General features: G+C 51.5%; 1 protein-coding gene across 1 annotated transcript in view; it reads right to left on the bottom strand.

Moving 5' to 3' along the window:
• Positions 1-15,795, bottom strand: part of ATRN (attractin) — a 136,191-nt gene that overhangs the window by 21,078 nt on the left and 99,318 nt on the right. The window contains exon 26 of the mRNA XM_077301225.1: positions 11,249-11,327. Coding sequence (XP_077157340.1) covers positions 11,249-11,327 — 79 coding nt within the window. The remainder of the gene's footprint in view (positions 1-11,248; positions 11,328-15,795) is intronic.

Genomic DNA, 15,795 nt, shown 5'->3' with positions numbered 1-15,795 from the left:
AGGGGTTTGACCCAAACCCATGCAGCTCCATCTTTCTCGGGCAAACCTGGATGATACTCGGTTGTACCGTCTCTCCTCACAGGCTTGCGGACTACAACAAGGGTAGTCAAACTGCGGCCCTCCAGAGGTCCATGGACTACAATTCCCATGAGCCCCTGCCGGCTGGCAGGGGCTCATGGGAATTGTAGTCCATGGACCTCTGGAGGGCCGCAGTTTGACTACCCCTGGACTACAAGATTTCAAATGCATCAAGGTACGACAATTCGGCCCGGCACACAAAAAAAGCATTTGGGCCAATCCGAACGCTCAACAATAAACCCTTTCTAGCCTTCAAACCTATCCGTTTGGAAAGGCTCGTAAATCAGCGGTCTTCATCCCACGGGTCATGAATTTTTATGCAGCCGCCTACCGTTTTGGCGGGTTGTGCAGAGGACAAGACACGACACCTGGCAAAAGCAGGGTTGACCGCGACGGCATCTTGTGGTTTCAGAATGAGAATCACACAGGGCTGGGAGAGACCACCGAGGGCCGTCCAGTCCAGCCCCCCACCTGCTCGGGGACTTCAAAAACACACCCTCCTGACAGGTGACATCCAATCTACTGGATGCTTTAGGATGCTCTGGGCTGATCCTGCGTTGAGCAGGCGGTTGGACTAGATGGCCTGTATGGCCCCTTCCAACTCTAGGATTCTGTGATTCTATGATTCTACTCCTTGAAACATCCAACAAAGAAAACTCCACCAGCCTCCAAGGCAGCATATCCCACTGACGACCAGCCCTCACCATCAGAAAACATTTCCTAATATTTAAGTGCAACCCCCTTTCCCGTAATTTGAACCCACTGCTCCTAGTCCTCGCCTCAGAACAATGGATTCACATCTATCTGGTTCCAGATAAAGCTGCAGGAGTGGGGGGGGGGGAGACAGCCCCCCCAATGGCACCCAGATAACCTGATGTCCCAAACAGCATTCTTTAAATCTTCTAAAATAGCCTAATTTATCTAAGAGGCCTGGGTTGTTACGTATTTGTAATGCACGGAAGATGTATAGATGCCAAAGGGGGCAGCGCAGGAGGGGGGACAATGACCAAATCAAACCAATCCCCCTCCCAATAGTCCATGAATCTTTCATGGGGGAGAGGGCGATTATGGGATATTTTAAGAACTGTCTGGAGGAGGTGGGAGGGATATCGGCCTTCCCCACAAGCTCTGCCTCCAGCGACTGCTTTTCTGTATCCGCTTGACTTCTGGCCAGAGGGAAGAAGCCCTGCTGGGAGAACAGAATGCAGACAAATTACAGGAGTTTTGCGGAGGGAGGTGAGAGGCTACCGGGTCTGCTCCTCTGCCCACCCAAGCTGTTTTGCAGGGACTTGGACGACTTCTGCACAACGGCTGGCCTCCTGACCAAGGCCGAGAGACACATTTTAGTGTAAAGACTCTCTTTTTCCCCCTTTTTAAAAGATTTGATTTGGAGCTGCACAGAATTCAGGCTGCGTTTTGACTTCTCTGGGATGCTGCTCTTAATCTACTCCCCAAGTGCTAGACCGCACGGGTGCTACTGGTTGTACGGCATTTTGTTCTTGCTCTACCGCTGTGCTGGAAGACCACCTTCTCAGCGAGCCAGTCTAGTTCAGGGGTCCCCAACTTGGTGCCCGCCATGGGCTTCCTTAGGAAGTGGGCGGGCTTCTGATTGGCCACTGGAGACATGATTGGCTGTGCAGAGTATTTACAAACGTGGCTTGGGCGCCAGCTGCCAACACAGCACAGAGATCTACATTGTGGGACTGAAGTTGATCTGTGGCAATTGCTCTGTGGACTGCTCTGCCTACTGTGGCAGCCATTTTGTTGCTCTACCTCCACCTACTGTGGCAGCCATTTTGTTGCTCTACCTCCACCTACTGTGGCAGCCATTTTGTTGCTCTACCTCCACCTACTGTGGCAGCCATTTTGTTGCTCTACCTCCACCTACTGTGGCAGCCATTTTGTTGCTCCACCTCCACCTACTGTGGCAGCCATTTTGTTGCTCTACCTCCACCTACTGTGGCAGCCATTTTGTTGCTCTACCCAGCATGTGTTGTCCGATTTCCAGATGTGCCCGCAGGCTCAAAAAAGTGTTGGGGATCCTTGGTTTACATGTCCTCAGAAGGTCCTTGGTGGTGACAGCTGGGTACTTTTCAGGAAACACTTGCTCTAAAATATTTCCAGCGAGGAAAGAGACTTGAGAATGCCCACTTGTGCCATGGAAACGTCCCTGGGCCAGTCACAGTCTCTCAGCCCAACCTACCTCACAGGGTTGTTTGGGGGGTGAGCTGGAAGAGACGGGAATTGTATGAACTGCTTTGGGTACCCAGTGTGTGTGTGCGTGGGGGGGGTAAGGGGGGTTTGGAAAAAATGAATTAAATAAATAAGTATTCAGCCTATGACTTATTTACCCACAAAGGGGATGAGGAGAAAGTGGTAGAGAGTCTCAGAATGGGATATGAATCTGCATCCTGGCAAGAACAGGACTTCCCTCTGAACTGGGGATGCTCCAACCTTGGATACCAAGATTCCAAGATGGCAGCCGCATGGAGCCAGCTGCCACCGCTTCTTCCCCTGTGGCTGAGCTAAGCTGGCCCCGTGGGTCTTCTGTTGGGCACCCGGGCTGTTTTGCATGGAGGGGAGGCATATTTTTATTTGGCCTGAACATTTAGTTTTATTTGCACATGGGGCATTATAGGCAAAGTGGGGTGGAGTGAGGAGGTGGGGGAAGGATGGGTTTTAAGTTTATTTGCATATGTTTATTTCACTGATTTGTGTATGGGGGCCTGGCCAGCTGACCTCACTTCTGCGGCACATCAAAGCCGGAGAAATATTTCAGGGGTACCTCCACAGTCAAAAGGGCTGCTCCGAATTATCTTTCTGCACTCCAAGGACGCCATTTCGGTCTGGGTACTTGGTGCCCACCCACCTCCATTCAAGGTCAACCTCAGGAACCCCATTCAAGGTCAACCTCAGAAACCCCATTCAAGGTCAACCTCAGGAACCCCATTTGAGGTCAACCTCAGAAACCCCATTCGAGGTCAACGTCAGAAACCCCATTCGAGGTCAATCTCAGGAACCCCATTCAAGGTCAACCTCAGGAACCCCATTCAAGGTCAACCTCAGGAACCCCATTCGAGGTCAACCTCAGGAACCCCATTCGAGGTCAACCTCAGAAAGCGGCACAGGAACCTGAGCGAGTAGCCAGCCCTTCCGCTTTCGGCCGCCGACACGATGCACAGCGACTGTCTGAGACAGCACAAAACATATTGCTGGGTTGTTGCTGCGGTAATTGTGCCCTCCGGCTGCCATAAAGCGCTTTGTGTAATGGCTGGCTTAAAAAAAGAGAGAGAGCAGCGCAAGCTGTCCTGATAGACATGCCCCAAATAAGAAACAAGAATACCCCATTAACTCGGCAAGAGGTGAACATTTGGGAAGGGCTGGGTTGGCACATGGGGGAGCTTGCTGGGATGCGCTCCCCCCTGATCGCCCTCGAACCGTGCCTCTTGGGGGGCTCAGGATGGCTTTCGAAGCATGAGAGGACGTGACTCTGCCCAAGGCAGGTCTGGAGTGTGATGACTCCACAGCCAGAATGTGCAGTAATGAGCTGAGACCGGACAGCGCCTGGAGAAAGCAGCCGAGCAGCTGCCATGCTGCGAAGGAGAGGGTCAGGACGGGCATGGAGGACCCCGTCAGCCGGACAGGGGCTCGCAAACCGGCTTCTCAGAGAAATAATTCATCCGGGTCCTGGCTTCACGGTCTCAACACCCAATTTTCACATTCGCAGTCTGGATGCGGAACAGAGCCCTGAAATCGCCCTGAAAGACCAGCCTCAAAATGCCAGGGCCCACGCATGCGAAAGGCACACTGCAGCTCCTGAGAGCCATTCAGGCAGGGGTTCCCAACCACGATGCCACGTGGTGCCACAAAGTGACTTACAATCTCGTTCCCTTCCTGTCCCCGCAACAGACACCCTGAGATTACTGAAGAAGAAGAAGAGTTGGTTCTTAGATGCCGCTTTTCTCTACCCCAGGGGTAGTCAAACTGCGTCCCTCCAGATGTCCATGGACTACAATTCCCATGAGCCCCTGCCAGCGTTCGCTGGCAGGGGCTCATGGGAATTGTAGTCCATGGACATCTGGAGGGACGCAGTTTGACTACCCCTGCTCTACCCGAAGGAGGATCAAAGCACCTTACATTCACCTTCCCTTCCTGTCCCCGCAACAGACACCCTGAGAGAGCCCTGAGAGAACTACTCTTCAAGAACAGCTCTGAGAGAACTGTGAGGAGCCCAACTGCCTGCATGTGGAAGTGGAGTGGGGAAATCAAACCCGGTTGTCCATATTGCAGGCTGCCGCTCTAAACTGCGACACTGAAGTGTGGACCCAATCCATACCTGGATGAGAGAACTATTTGGGAGTCCCAAAGAAGAAACTCAGAGCTATCCAAGAGTAGGACACAAAATAAAGCTTGGAGCCCAAATGCTCTCCCTCCACAGGGAGCTTTTGATGCCTGAATGTCACCCTCCAGGGAAGACGAACTCAAGAATTAATCCGGGGCTAATCAATTACTGTGTTTTCAGGCCAGAGACTCTCATTTTTGAAACTGCACCATCAAAAGGGTGCTTCTCACTGGAGGAGCAAATGAGGGAGACAATTCAGAGCCCGTTGAAATTAAAAGTTAAGGGGAAACAGCTGTCTCCCTCCTAGAATGAACGTGCAACGCCCCCCCCCCCCCGAACACAGCCAGGGGTGGTCTCTCAAGCTGCGGACCGATCCAGTTATTGTGCAGTTTCCACGTGGCAACAGGTCCATTCTGCCCTCCCACCCCTTGCTCTTGGCAGGGCACTGCACAACGAAACCACTTCTGCACACTTCAGCCCCGGGACTTATTTCCCACGGAAGCCAAGGCGGGCTCGACTGCAGATCTCAATTACCGCCTGTAAATCTGGGTTAATAATCAAACGGGCCATGCATCATCCTCGGCCAAGACGGTTAACGAGGATAAAATATTAGACAACCACGGATCAATCCGTTTTCGTTTTTTATCTTCGCGATATTATTACGGCCGAGGCTGTCCGGAAAAGAAATGTCATTCCGGAACAAGCCAATTTTGCGGTCCTTAAGGGCATTTTCTCGGGGAGAAGCACGGCCTGCCTCTCCTCGAAAACAGCTCTTAAAAAGAAAAGGATGCAAAGACAGAAAGGTTAGGGGAAGAACGGGCAGGGCGAACTCAGGACGGAAAGCAAGGGTGGGCATCGACGCGGTTATGTCGGGAGACAGGAACAACGTTGAAACAAAAAAGAACTGGAAAGACTGAAGGGATGAGACAATAAAACGGGGGGGGGGAACTCACGGGTAGATTCCTTCATCGCTGGGGGGGAGCGATGGTAGCAACATATGAGATTGGAAGGGAAGAGATGAAAAAGAAATGCCAGTCGACCCATACGGCATCAGAGTCACAAGTTTGAACATGAAATAATAATAATAATTGTCGTTGTTATTGTTATTTACATTTCTAGCCCACCACTCCCGAAAAGGCTCATGGTGGGTTACAATAGAGAGCCAGTTTGGTGTAGTGGTTAGGAGTGCGGACTTCTAACCTGGCATGCCAGGTTCAATTCTGCGCTCCCCCACATGCAGCCAGCTGGGTGACCTTGGGCTCGCCACGGCACTGATAAAACCGTTCTGACCGGGCAGTGATATCAGGGCTCTCTCAGCCTCACCCACCCCACAGGGTGTCTGTTGTGGGGAGAGGAAAGAAGGAGACGTAAGCCACTTTGAGCCTCCTTCGGGTAGGGAAAAGCGGCATATAAGAACCAACTCTTCTAATATGCATAAAATCCCCAATAAAATTGCCCCCTAAAACTCTAAAATACACCACAACCCGACACAAATCCAGAAATATAAAAGTGGTGAAAAAAATCAACTAAAAACCCACCCACTATCACCTCCAGGGGTGGACAAAGGGGGTTATACATCTGGTACTTGCATCTGTTAAGCATCTTTATCATACTGGATGCTAATTTGCTGCTGCTCACCCTCTACCAAGATCAGCCTTTCTTAACTTTTTCACCCTTGAGAAACCTCCTGAAACTTTCTTCGGGCCTTGAGAAACCCCAGAAGTGGTGGAATGGTGCAGAATCTGGCTTAGAAGCATGGCTGCTGACACGCCCACCCACCGAATTATCATATGGCATCACAGGGCTTAATTGGGATACTATGACCCAGTTTACTAATTTGCCATAATTTGTGGTTGCCTTGTAGCTCCACAGTTACGTTGGTTGTTCATTTAGTCTGGGGAAGAGTGCCTGCACTTGAAAGCTCACACCTGGAATCAATCTTTGTTGGTCTTCAAGGTGCTTTATTTTTGTTGTGCTCCTTCAGACCAACCAGGCTACCCGACTGAATCTATCCTTACGGATGAGGCCTGCGAAAATGTGCCATCTAATACAAGGCCTGAATGTGCTAAGCCTTCCTAAGGCTGCGGCCCTTTAAGACAGTTCTTCATGTTGTGGGGACCCCCAACCATAAAATTAGGCAAGGGTTCTTTCACAGAAATTAAACCAAAACTGACCAATGGCATGAAGATCTATTGTTTATGATGATATAAAAATTGGTTTTTCCCCCGGGGTTTCTCAGTTCAGTTCTGCCTCTTGTCCCACCATGCTGATCTCGCTCTTTTCCACTGCTCCAGACAGATGCTCTATCTCAGGGGTAGTCAAACTGCGGCCCTCCAGATGTCCATGGACTACAATTCCCAGGAGCCCCTGCCAGCAAACGCTGGCAGGGGCTCCTGGGAATTGTAGTCCATGGACATCTGGAGGGCCGCAGTTTGACTACCCCTGCTCTATCTTGATCTACCCCGCAAGGCTGTTGTGTGGATGGCGCCCCCTCCCTTAGCCAAGCTACTTGCCTTGCTGTGACCCCTGTGAAATGGTCATTCAACCCCCAAAGGGTTCCCGACCCCCCAGATGAGAAAAACTGTGCTAGATAGTTAAATTTAGTGCTCCTTATTTTAGAGACTTGTGTGGCTTAGTGATAAATTGATATTTGGAATTTTTTTGGACATATATTTTGTACAATGTCTGCTTCTTCTGCACACAAGCCTTGGGAAGGCACAGGATTAAGGTTTGGAGTCCTTGAAACTTCTCCTTCTTCCTCTGTGGCTCACCATCTTCTGAACATAAGAACCGACCAGGCAAGGATTCAAGGGCCGTTCTCCTGGTTACCCGACTACGTGAACAAGCCCGGGGCAGCTGCCTTGCATTAACACGCAAAACCAGGAAGTGGATTTAGCCCCCGGTTTCTTCCCCCTACCCCAAGTTTATTAATCAGTCAACACAAACGCTTAAAACACCACACAGACAGGACTGCTACGTCCTTTCAAAAAATAATTGGCTGATAGCATTTAGCTGCCATTGCAAGCCGCCATGTAAGACCGCGCATAAATAATTCTCTAGCAGTATTTTCATCATAGCTGAAAATTAAGTTTCCAATTCCCTGGGGTGGCGACTGCATTAATGCTAGCTAATTAGGTTTGTAACCAAGTTTGCAAGTCACTTCAAAAACGAAAAAAGAAAGGGGGGGGGGAGAAAAGCATTAAATCCAAATGCGTCTCTACAGGAGCCTTCACACTTTAAATTATAACAAACAGAGGAAGCAAAGCTACTGGGAAATCATGGGAAGCGACAAACGTATCTTCATCATCCATGGGCTCGACGTGCAGAGCTGGGCTGCAAATGGCAGGAGGAGAAGCTTTTGGGGGAAGAATAAGCTGCAGGTCAAAGAGAGTTTCTCATCAAAAAGACCACCGAAAGTGAGAACCTTACAAGAAGGCAAGGGCAGCCCAATCAGCTGGAAGCCATGGAATCCGAGAATCATAGGGTTGTGAGGGTCATCTAGTCCAACCCCCTGCACTATGCAGGACACTCACAACCCTCTCGCTCACCCACTGTCACCTGCCACCCCCTTGAACCTTCACAGAATCAGCCTCTCCGTCAGATGGCTCTCCTGCCTCTGCTTAAATATCTCCAAAGAAGGAGAACCCACCGCCTCCCGAGGAAGCCTGTTCCACTGAGAAACCGCTCTGTCAGGAACTTCTTCCAGATCACAGAATCATAGAGTTGGAAGGGCCCTCCTGGGCCATCTAGTCCAACCCCCTGCACTATGCAGGACACTCACAACCCTCTCCCCATATATTCCCCAACTTAAATGTTTTTTCCCCCACAGGCCGAAACAAACAACAACATCCCAGATTTTGGAGGACATCATTGCAAAAGACCATTTTAAAAAGTGGACAATTATCTTGTTAAAAGCACAAATGCCACCGCCTCCCCCGGCTACTTCACGGCCCTCGGTGCCAGCCTTCGAATTTGAGCGTGGAGATCCCAGAGGAATGTTAAAAAGGGAAGGCGTCAGGAGAGGACCAAAGATACATAGCGAGGCCTGCCGGTAGACAGATGTACTCTTTATGAGCCCATTGTGGTTTTATTCCAAGCATTATTCCTCTGACGCCGCGTTCATGCTTCCGATCATTTCCCAAAAAGTCAGGTAATAAAAGGAACGGTTTTATCTGCCTTTTGTAGTGTTCAGAGCCGCCAACAAGGATTCTTCCTTGTTTCCATTTCCTCGGCTAGCAAACAGCAGAGCCTAAAAAGCCATTTGGGCCCGGTGCTTGGAGGAGGAAAGGGTGGGGGGGAGTACAAAATTTATGAAACACTCAACCCCCCCCTCCCTTTCTCTAGATCTGTGTCGCTGCCTTGCCAGGTGCCCCCAGGATGTTACACCTGACAATGCGCAGAAAGATCTGAATCTGTGCTATAGGCCCTCTGCAACGCCCTGATTTCATTCCGAAGAAAAATCACACTTTGCATCGCCGTGTTAGGGAAGAAGGAGAAGCAGCAGCAGAAAAGGAAGTGGTTATTTGTACCCCTTTTTGCTAGCTAGAATCATAGAATCATAGAGTTGGAAGGGGCCTCCTGGGTCATCTAGTCCAACCCACTGCCCTAGGCAGGACACTCACAACCCTCTCGCTCCTCCACTGTCACCTGCCACCCCCTTGAACCTTCCCAGATTCAGCCTCTCCGTCAGATGGCTCTCCAGCCTCTGTTTAAAAATCTCCAGAAATGGAGAACTCACCACCTCCCGAGGAAGCCTGTTCCACTGAGAAACCACTCTGACTGTCAGGAACTTTTTCCGGATGTTTAGACGGAATTTCTTTTGCATTAATTTCATCCCATTGGTTCTGGTCCGTCCCTCCAGGGCAAGAGAGAACAACTCTGCTCCATCCTCCATATGGCAGCCTTTTAAATACTTGAAGATGGCTATCAGATCCCCTCTCAGTCGTCTCCTCTCTAGACTAAACAGACCAAGCTCCCCCAACCTTTCTTCATACGTCTTGGTCTGCAAACCCCTCACCCTCTTTGTTGCCCTCCTCTGGACACGCTCCAGTTTGTCTACATCCCTCTTCAACTGGGGTGCCCAAAACTGAAATCAGGACTCCAAGTGAGGCCAAACCAGAGCAGAGGCAAGTGGTACCATCACCTGAGGGAGTCTTGAAAATGCTTACAATTGCCCACCCTTCCTCTCCCCACAACAGAGACGCAGTGAGGTAGGTGAAGTTGAGAGAGCTCTGAGAAAACTGTGTGACCTCTCCTTGACTGGCAGCCTTTAAGCAGCCTCTGGACGAATGCTTCTCAGGGAGGCTTTCAGCTGAATCCTGCATTGAGCAGGGGGTTGGACTAGATGGCCTCTGGGAACCCTTCAAACCTATGATCTCAAAACATGAAGGCTCCAACCATAGCTCTATGTGGTACAGTCCAAGCCACCATCCTCTTCTTGTGCATGCATAGCTCAAGCTTTAGAAAGCACTCATTGTTTCAGGGTCGGGCTGGATAGAAACCTTCCCCGCATTAAAGGGCTATTTGTTAGAAATCTGACAAGGTGTCCGTGTCTTGAAACGGAAACGCGGACACCAAGCGGAACAGCCCCGGCTGCGCGAGCGCCAAGACACCAGCCGCTCCTTCCGCCCCGAGGGCAGTTTCCCGCCAGTGACATTTCCCATTTAAGCCGTCATTAAACGCTTCTGCTTCGCTCCGGGCAGAGCGCGGCATTTCTCGGCCTCCCTCCGACAGAAAGCCTGATTAACATTCTTCATTTTAATTCCTTTAAAAATAAATAAACAAACAAACAAACCTCGACAGGAAGCCTTCCCTTTGATTTTTCGCACTCTTGTCAAGACGACAGAGGGGGGGGGGGGGAGGGGGGGGGGGACAATGGTTGCTCCTGCCAAGCTCCGGCTGGCTCAATAGCTCAAGTAATCAAAAGTGAGCTGTTTGCCAGTCTGCGGTTATTTATGTCCTCCGCGGTCGGAGGGAGTTGAGTGAGCAGCTCGAGTATAGTTACTTGCCGCTTCCTCTACGGAAGAAACGAAGTAGGGAGTCCACCTTCTCCATTTCTCCTGCCATGAAGCAGTGAGCCCAATCAGCCAAAGGGGGACCCATGGCTCCCCCACGCTCTCCCACCCCATCCCCGGCCCTTACAGCCCTTACATCCCTCTTAAGAACAGAAGAGAAGCCCTGTTGGGTCAGGCCAGTGGCCCCTCCAGTCCAACACTCTGTGTCACACGGTGGCCAAAACCCAGGGGCCATCAGGAAGTCCACAAGTGTGGCCAGAAACTTGAAAAGCCCTCCTACTATTGCGCCCCAAGTGCAATGAAGACCGGGAAGCCACCTTGGATCAGGTCAATGGCCCCTCCAGTCCAATGGCCTATGTCACGCAGTGGCCAAAACCCAACTTCCATTACGAGGCCCACCAACGGGACAAGACCTCCAGTAGCCCTCCCACTGCCCCCCCCAGCATCATGAAGACAGAGAAGCCACATTGGATCAGGTCAATGGCCCCTCCAGTCCAATGGCCTGTGTCACGCAGTGGCCAAAACCCAACTTCCATTACGAGGCCCACCAACGGGACAAGACCTCCAGTAGCCCTCCCACTGCCCCCCCCCCCCGCACCATGAAGATGGAGAAGCCGTGCTGGGTCAGGCCAATGGCCCCTCCAGTCCAATGGCCTGTGTCACACAGTGGCCACAACCCAAGAGCCATTGGGAGGTCCACCAGCAGGGCCAGATGCAAACCAGTTCAACAGCACACTTAGTGTCTCTTGCAAGAAACCGGTGAGGCAGTTTAGGGGTCGCCGCGGAAGCAAGCCAATGCACTGTTTCCACCCACCTCTCTCCGTCGCGATGCCCAGCAGCTCTGCTTAATCTTCCAAACCACGGCCGCCACAAGAAGCAGAGACAAGAAACAGCTGAAAGGCAGGGAGGGGAGGGAAAAAGAAGAAAAGCTGTGAGTGTCGTAATGAATTCTCCCTTCTTTTCAAACTAGGAACACGTAGAAAGGGGATCAACTAGACTAGCATTGTCATTCGTGAACCTTCCCTCGACAGCTGCTAACGACACAAAGTCCTCGCCAACATCTAGATTCACGTCACCTTCTCCCAAGGTGCTGCGAAGCTGGCCTGGGGAACCATGGGGCAGGAGAGATGCCCTGCCATTCAGAGGGGAAAGCAGCAACCAGGAAAGGACAGCACGGCTGCCTTTCGCCCTTCGGCACGCTGACGCAAGTCCACCAAGGTCTCGGGCAAAGGAGATCTTGGGGCAGTTGTGGACTGGAAGCTAAATATGAGCAGACGGTGTGATGTGGCGGCGAAGGAGGCAAATGCAGAATTGGGCTGTATCAACAGAGGCATCACATCCAAATTGCAGGATGTCACAGTGCCCCTGTGTACCGCATTGGCCAGACCCCACCTGGAGTCCTGGGCGCAGTTCTGGAGGCCTCCTTCCAAAAAGGAGGTGGAAAAGATGGCGAAGGTATATGGGATATATGGGAGCGCGACAAAGATAACCTGGTGCTTGGGGACCAAGCCCAGAAAGGAAAAGCTGAGGGACTTGGGAATGTCCAACCTGGAGAAGACGAGGTTGAGAGAGGACAGGATGGCTCTCTTGAAGTATTTGAAAGGTTGTCCTTTGGAGGAGGGCAGGGAGAGGTTTCTGTGAGCAGTAATGGGTTCAGAGTAGTTCAGCAGTGGGATGGGCTGCCTAAGGAGGTGGGGAGCTCCCCCTCACTGGCCATCTTCAAGCAGAGGCTGGACAGATCCTTTTCCTGGATGCTTCAGGCTGATCCTGCACTGAGCAGGGGGTGGGACTAGATGGCCTCTATGGCCCCTACCCACTCTAGGATTCCAGGAGTCTCGTTCAGCAGTGGAAGGGGCTGCCTAAGGAGGTGGGGAGCTCCCCCTCACTGGTGGTCTTCAAGCAGCGGCTGGACAGATCCTTCTCCTGGTTCTATAAGTTCTCACTTGGCAGAGATGACAAAACCAGGGGAAAAAAACAGTTGAGGGATGTGAACTGCAGCGTGTGAAAAAATTCAAACGTTTCTTGAAATCAGAAATGTTTGTTCTGCTTCTCTTTTTAAATCTCAGGAAAATTCTTCTTCTTCTTTAGGACCAGATGAACTGGAATGCGAGCCTGGCCGGTATGGATTGATTCGCTCACGGAGATTTACGCCACACCCCTGGCTCCCTGAAGCGTGGCACAGATTCTAGTCAAACACAATCATTAATCCTCCTAAAAAACCAGCGTAGGACAGGTCACCGCAATCCCATGTTTCAGGTGGGATAGTGAGGCCGAGAGACATACTCGGAAGTCTGCCGGGGAGGGGAGGGGAGGGGAGGGGAATCTGGGCCCGACCCAAACCCAGCACTCCAGCCATCAGGCAGCCCCCACCAACCCCCCCCCCCCAGTTCACTTTCATCTTGCAAAAAGCCGCACCAATTATTTTCTGAATCTGCCATTGAATCGTCCTTTGTCTGGCGGCATTTCTGTCCAGGTCCTCTCCAATTTTGTCTCTCTTTCTCTTCTTTGTTCGTCGTACAACGCACCAAACTGCCACGCGCTGGAAACGTATTTTTATCGTCGCCTCCGGAATGCTGCCCTTTGAACCAGAGATAGCTGGCTATCATGATTCTCATTTCTCAGCCGGGGAGAGGCTGGAAAGCGCCTTGTCCAAGAGCCGATTCGTTTTCACCAGAGCAAAGGCCAAACCCGCTAGCGAGGCATCACTAAGAACCCCGCTCTCATTGTTTTAAAGGCAATTTGCTCATTTGGAAACTCTGCAGATCTTCAAATAGGTGTTGTTCCCCCCGCCCCCGAACCCACCCCCATGAAGGTCGGGGGAGGAGGAAGAAGAAGAAGAAGAAGAAGAAGAAGAAGAAGAAGAAGAAGAAGAGTTGGTTCTTAGATGCCACTTTTCTCTACCCAAAGGAGGCTCAAAGCGGCTTCCAGTCGCCTTCCCTTTCCTCTCCCCACAACAGACTCCCTGTGAGGTGGGTGAGGCTGAGAGAGCCCTGATATTGCTGCTGGGTCAGAATAGCTTTATCAGTGCTGTGGCAAGCCCAAGGTCACCCAGCTGGCTGCACGTGGGGGAGCTGGGAATCAAACCCGGCTCACCAGATTAGAAATCTGTGCTCCTAACCACTACACCAAGCTGACTCTTCTTTCTCTGAACTTGTGACAGCTGCCCCACCTGTGTGCATCTAAAAACAAAGTATATTCTTTTCTTTTTGCATTAGATTAATTACCCCGTCATGCAAATTTTTGCAAATTAATCATAGAGTTGGAAGGGGCCATAAAGGCCATCTAGTCCAACCCCCTGCTCAACGCAGGATCAGCCCTAAGCATCCTAAAGCATCCAAGAAAAGTGTGTATCCAACCTTTGCTTGAAGACTGCCAGTGAGGGGGAGCTCACCACCTCCTTAGGCAGCCTATTCCACTGCTGAATGACTCTGACTGAGAAAAACTTTTTCCTGATATCTAGCCTATATCGTTGTACTTGAAGTTTAAACCCATTACTGCGCGTCCTTTTCTCTAAAGCCAGCAGAAACAGCATCCTGCCCTCCTCCAAGTAACAACCTTTCAAATACTTAAAGAGGGCTATCATGTCCCCTCTCATGCCCCCTCTCTTTTTCTCCAGGCTGAACATTCCCAAGTCCCTCAACCTATCTTCATAGGGCTTGGTCCCTTGGCCCCAGATCATCCTCGTCGCTCTCCTCTGTACCCTTTCAATTTTATCTACGTCCTTCTTGAAGTGAGGCCTCCAGAACTGCACACAGCACTCCAGGTGTGGTCTGGAGTGAATCGATGGACAACTCACTCTGTGCGTAAATCGATGGACAAGTCAGATTACTTAAGCCAGGTGAGAGCTCTATAGGGAGTGAGAGTTAATAAATCCAACAATAATAACAACAATAGCAATATTTTGCAGACAGACAGAGGGAGGTTCCAAAATTACTGCTGTGTGCTATGATGCATCACACAGCTTTGGTTGTATCTGTCCATTGCTAGACAGTAAAACCTGCTAGACAGGGCGCTCCCCTCCCCTCCCTCCTATAACCAGGGCATTCAGGTGCCCCTATAAAAAACCCACCACCCTGTGGCAAAAACACGGATTTCTTACCCCCCCCCCCCAACACCAGGAATGCTTGGAAGAGGCAATCTCCACAGGAGTGCACAACCCACACAACAACTGCCCAGCGGCAAAACAAGACCCAATCCTCAGAGCACCCCGATTTTTCCACATCGCTCCGGAGACCACTTTGGGAGGAGACTTAGTGAGCTTCCGGGAATGGCCACCAGGAGGCAGCAGGCCCCTGCGAGCCCGGACGGACCCATTAGAGAGGCGGGTCTTCGGTTCCCTTGCCCATCAATACCTCTCAAAGCTGCCGGAACGAGGAGCTGGTTGGGGATGGACAGGACAGCCGTTGCCACCCTTTCGGAGCCCGTGGGCAGCTCTGGCATTCTGGCACAGCAGGAAGTATGGAGGGAGCCCAAGCAGAGGGAAGACGGAGAATTCAGCTAAGACGACGTGGGCAGCTGCTAAGGGGGGCAATGGGATTTTAAATTGGATGCTCAGTGGCCATTCGGAAGCCATGCTGGGCAAAAGCACCACCCCGTGAGGGGCTGGCAGGCACTTTGGTGCCCACGCGCACCGTGTTGGGGACCCTTGATGCACGATGGCCAGCCTCTATTCAAAAGGAAGTATCCTTCCCCGGAACAAAGAAAGGCCAGATGGAGGGTTGTGCCAGATAGGCTGACCGCCTAACGAACCCAGCCTGCCAAGGCTGCCGGGCTGAAAAAGCCTCTTCTGTTTCCAAGCCCCTGGACGGCTGCAGCACCAGGCTGGAGGGGCCACTGGTCTGAGTGTGAACCCCTGCAGAGAACATGAGAAGAGCCCCGTTGGGTCAGGCCAGTGGCTCATCAGCATCCCGGTTCATGCACTGGCCAACCAGTTCTTCTGATGGGTCAACAACAGGGCAGAGAGGCCGAGGCCTTCCCCCGAGGCTCCCTCTGGCTCCGGGATCCAGAGCCACTTTGAGGCTCCTTCGCGCAGTGAAAAGTGGCACATAAGAACCAACTCTTCTTTTTCAGGAATCTCAGGGCTCTCTCAGCCTCACCACCTCACAGGGTTTCTGTTGTGGGGAGAGGAAAGGGAAGGTGACTGTAAGCTGCATTGAGACTCATTCGGGTAGAGAAAAGTGGCATATAAGGACTAATTCTTCCTCCACCGCCTCCTCCATCAGGAAAACAGCACAAAAGGGGGGCAGATCCCCTTGCTCTGTGACTGGGTCCCCATGGCTGCTTGTAAGAATATCTGAGTTCAGAGAGCAAATCACAGGAAAATAGACTACACAAATATAGCAGGAAACACAGCAACACCGA

This window comes from Paroedura picta, chromosome 10, assembly GCF_049243985.1.
Source record: "Paroedura picta isolate Pp20150507F chromosome 10, Ppicta_v3.0, whole genome shotgun sequence".
Lineage (NCBI taxonomy): Eukaryota > Metazoa > Chordata > Lepidosauria > Squamata > Gekkonidae > Paroedura > Paroedura picta.
This window is presented reverse-complemented; position numbering and strand designations above follow the sequence as displayed.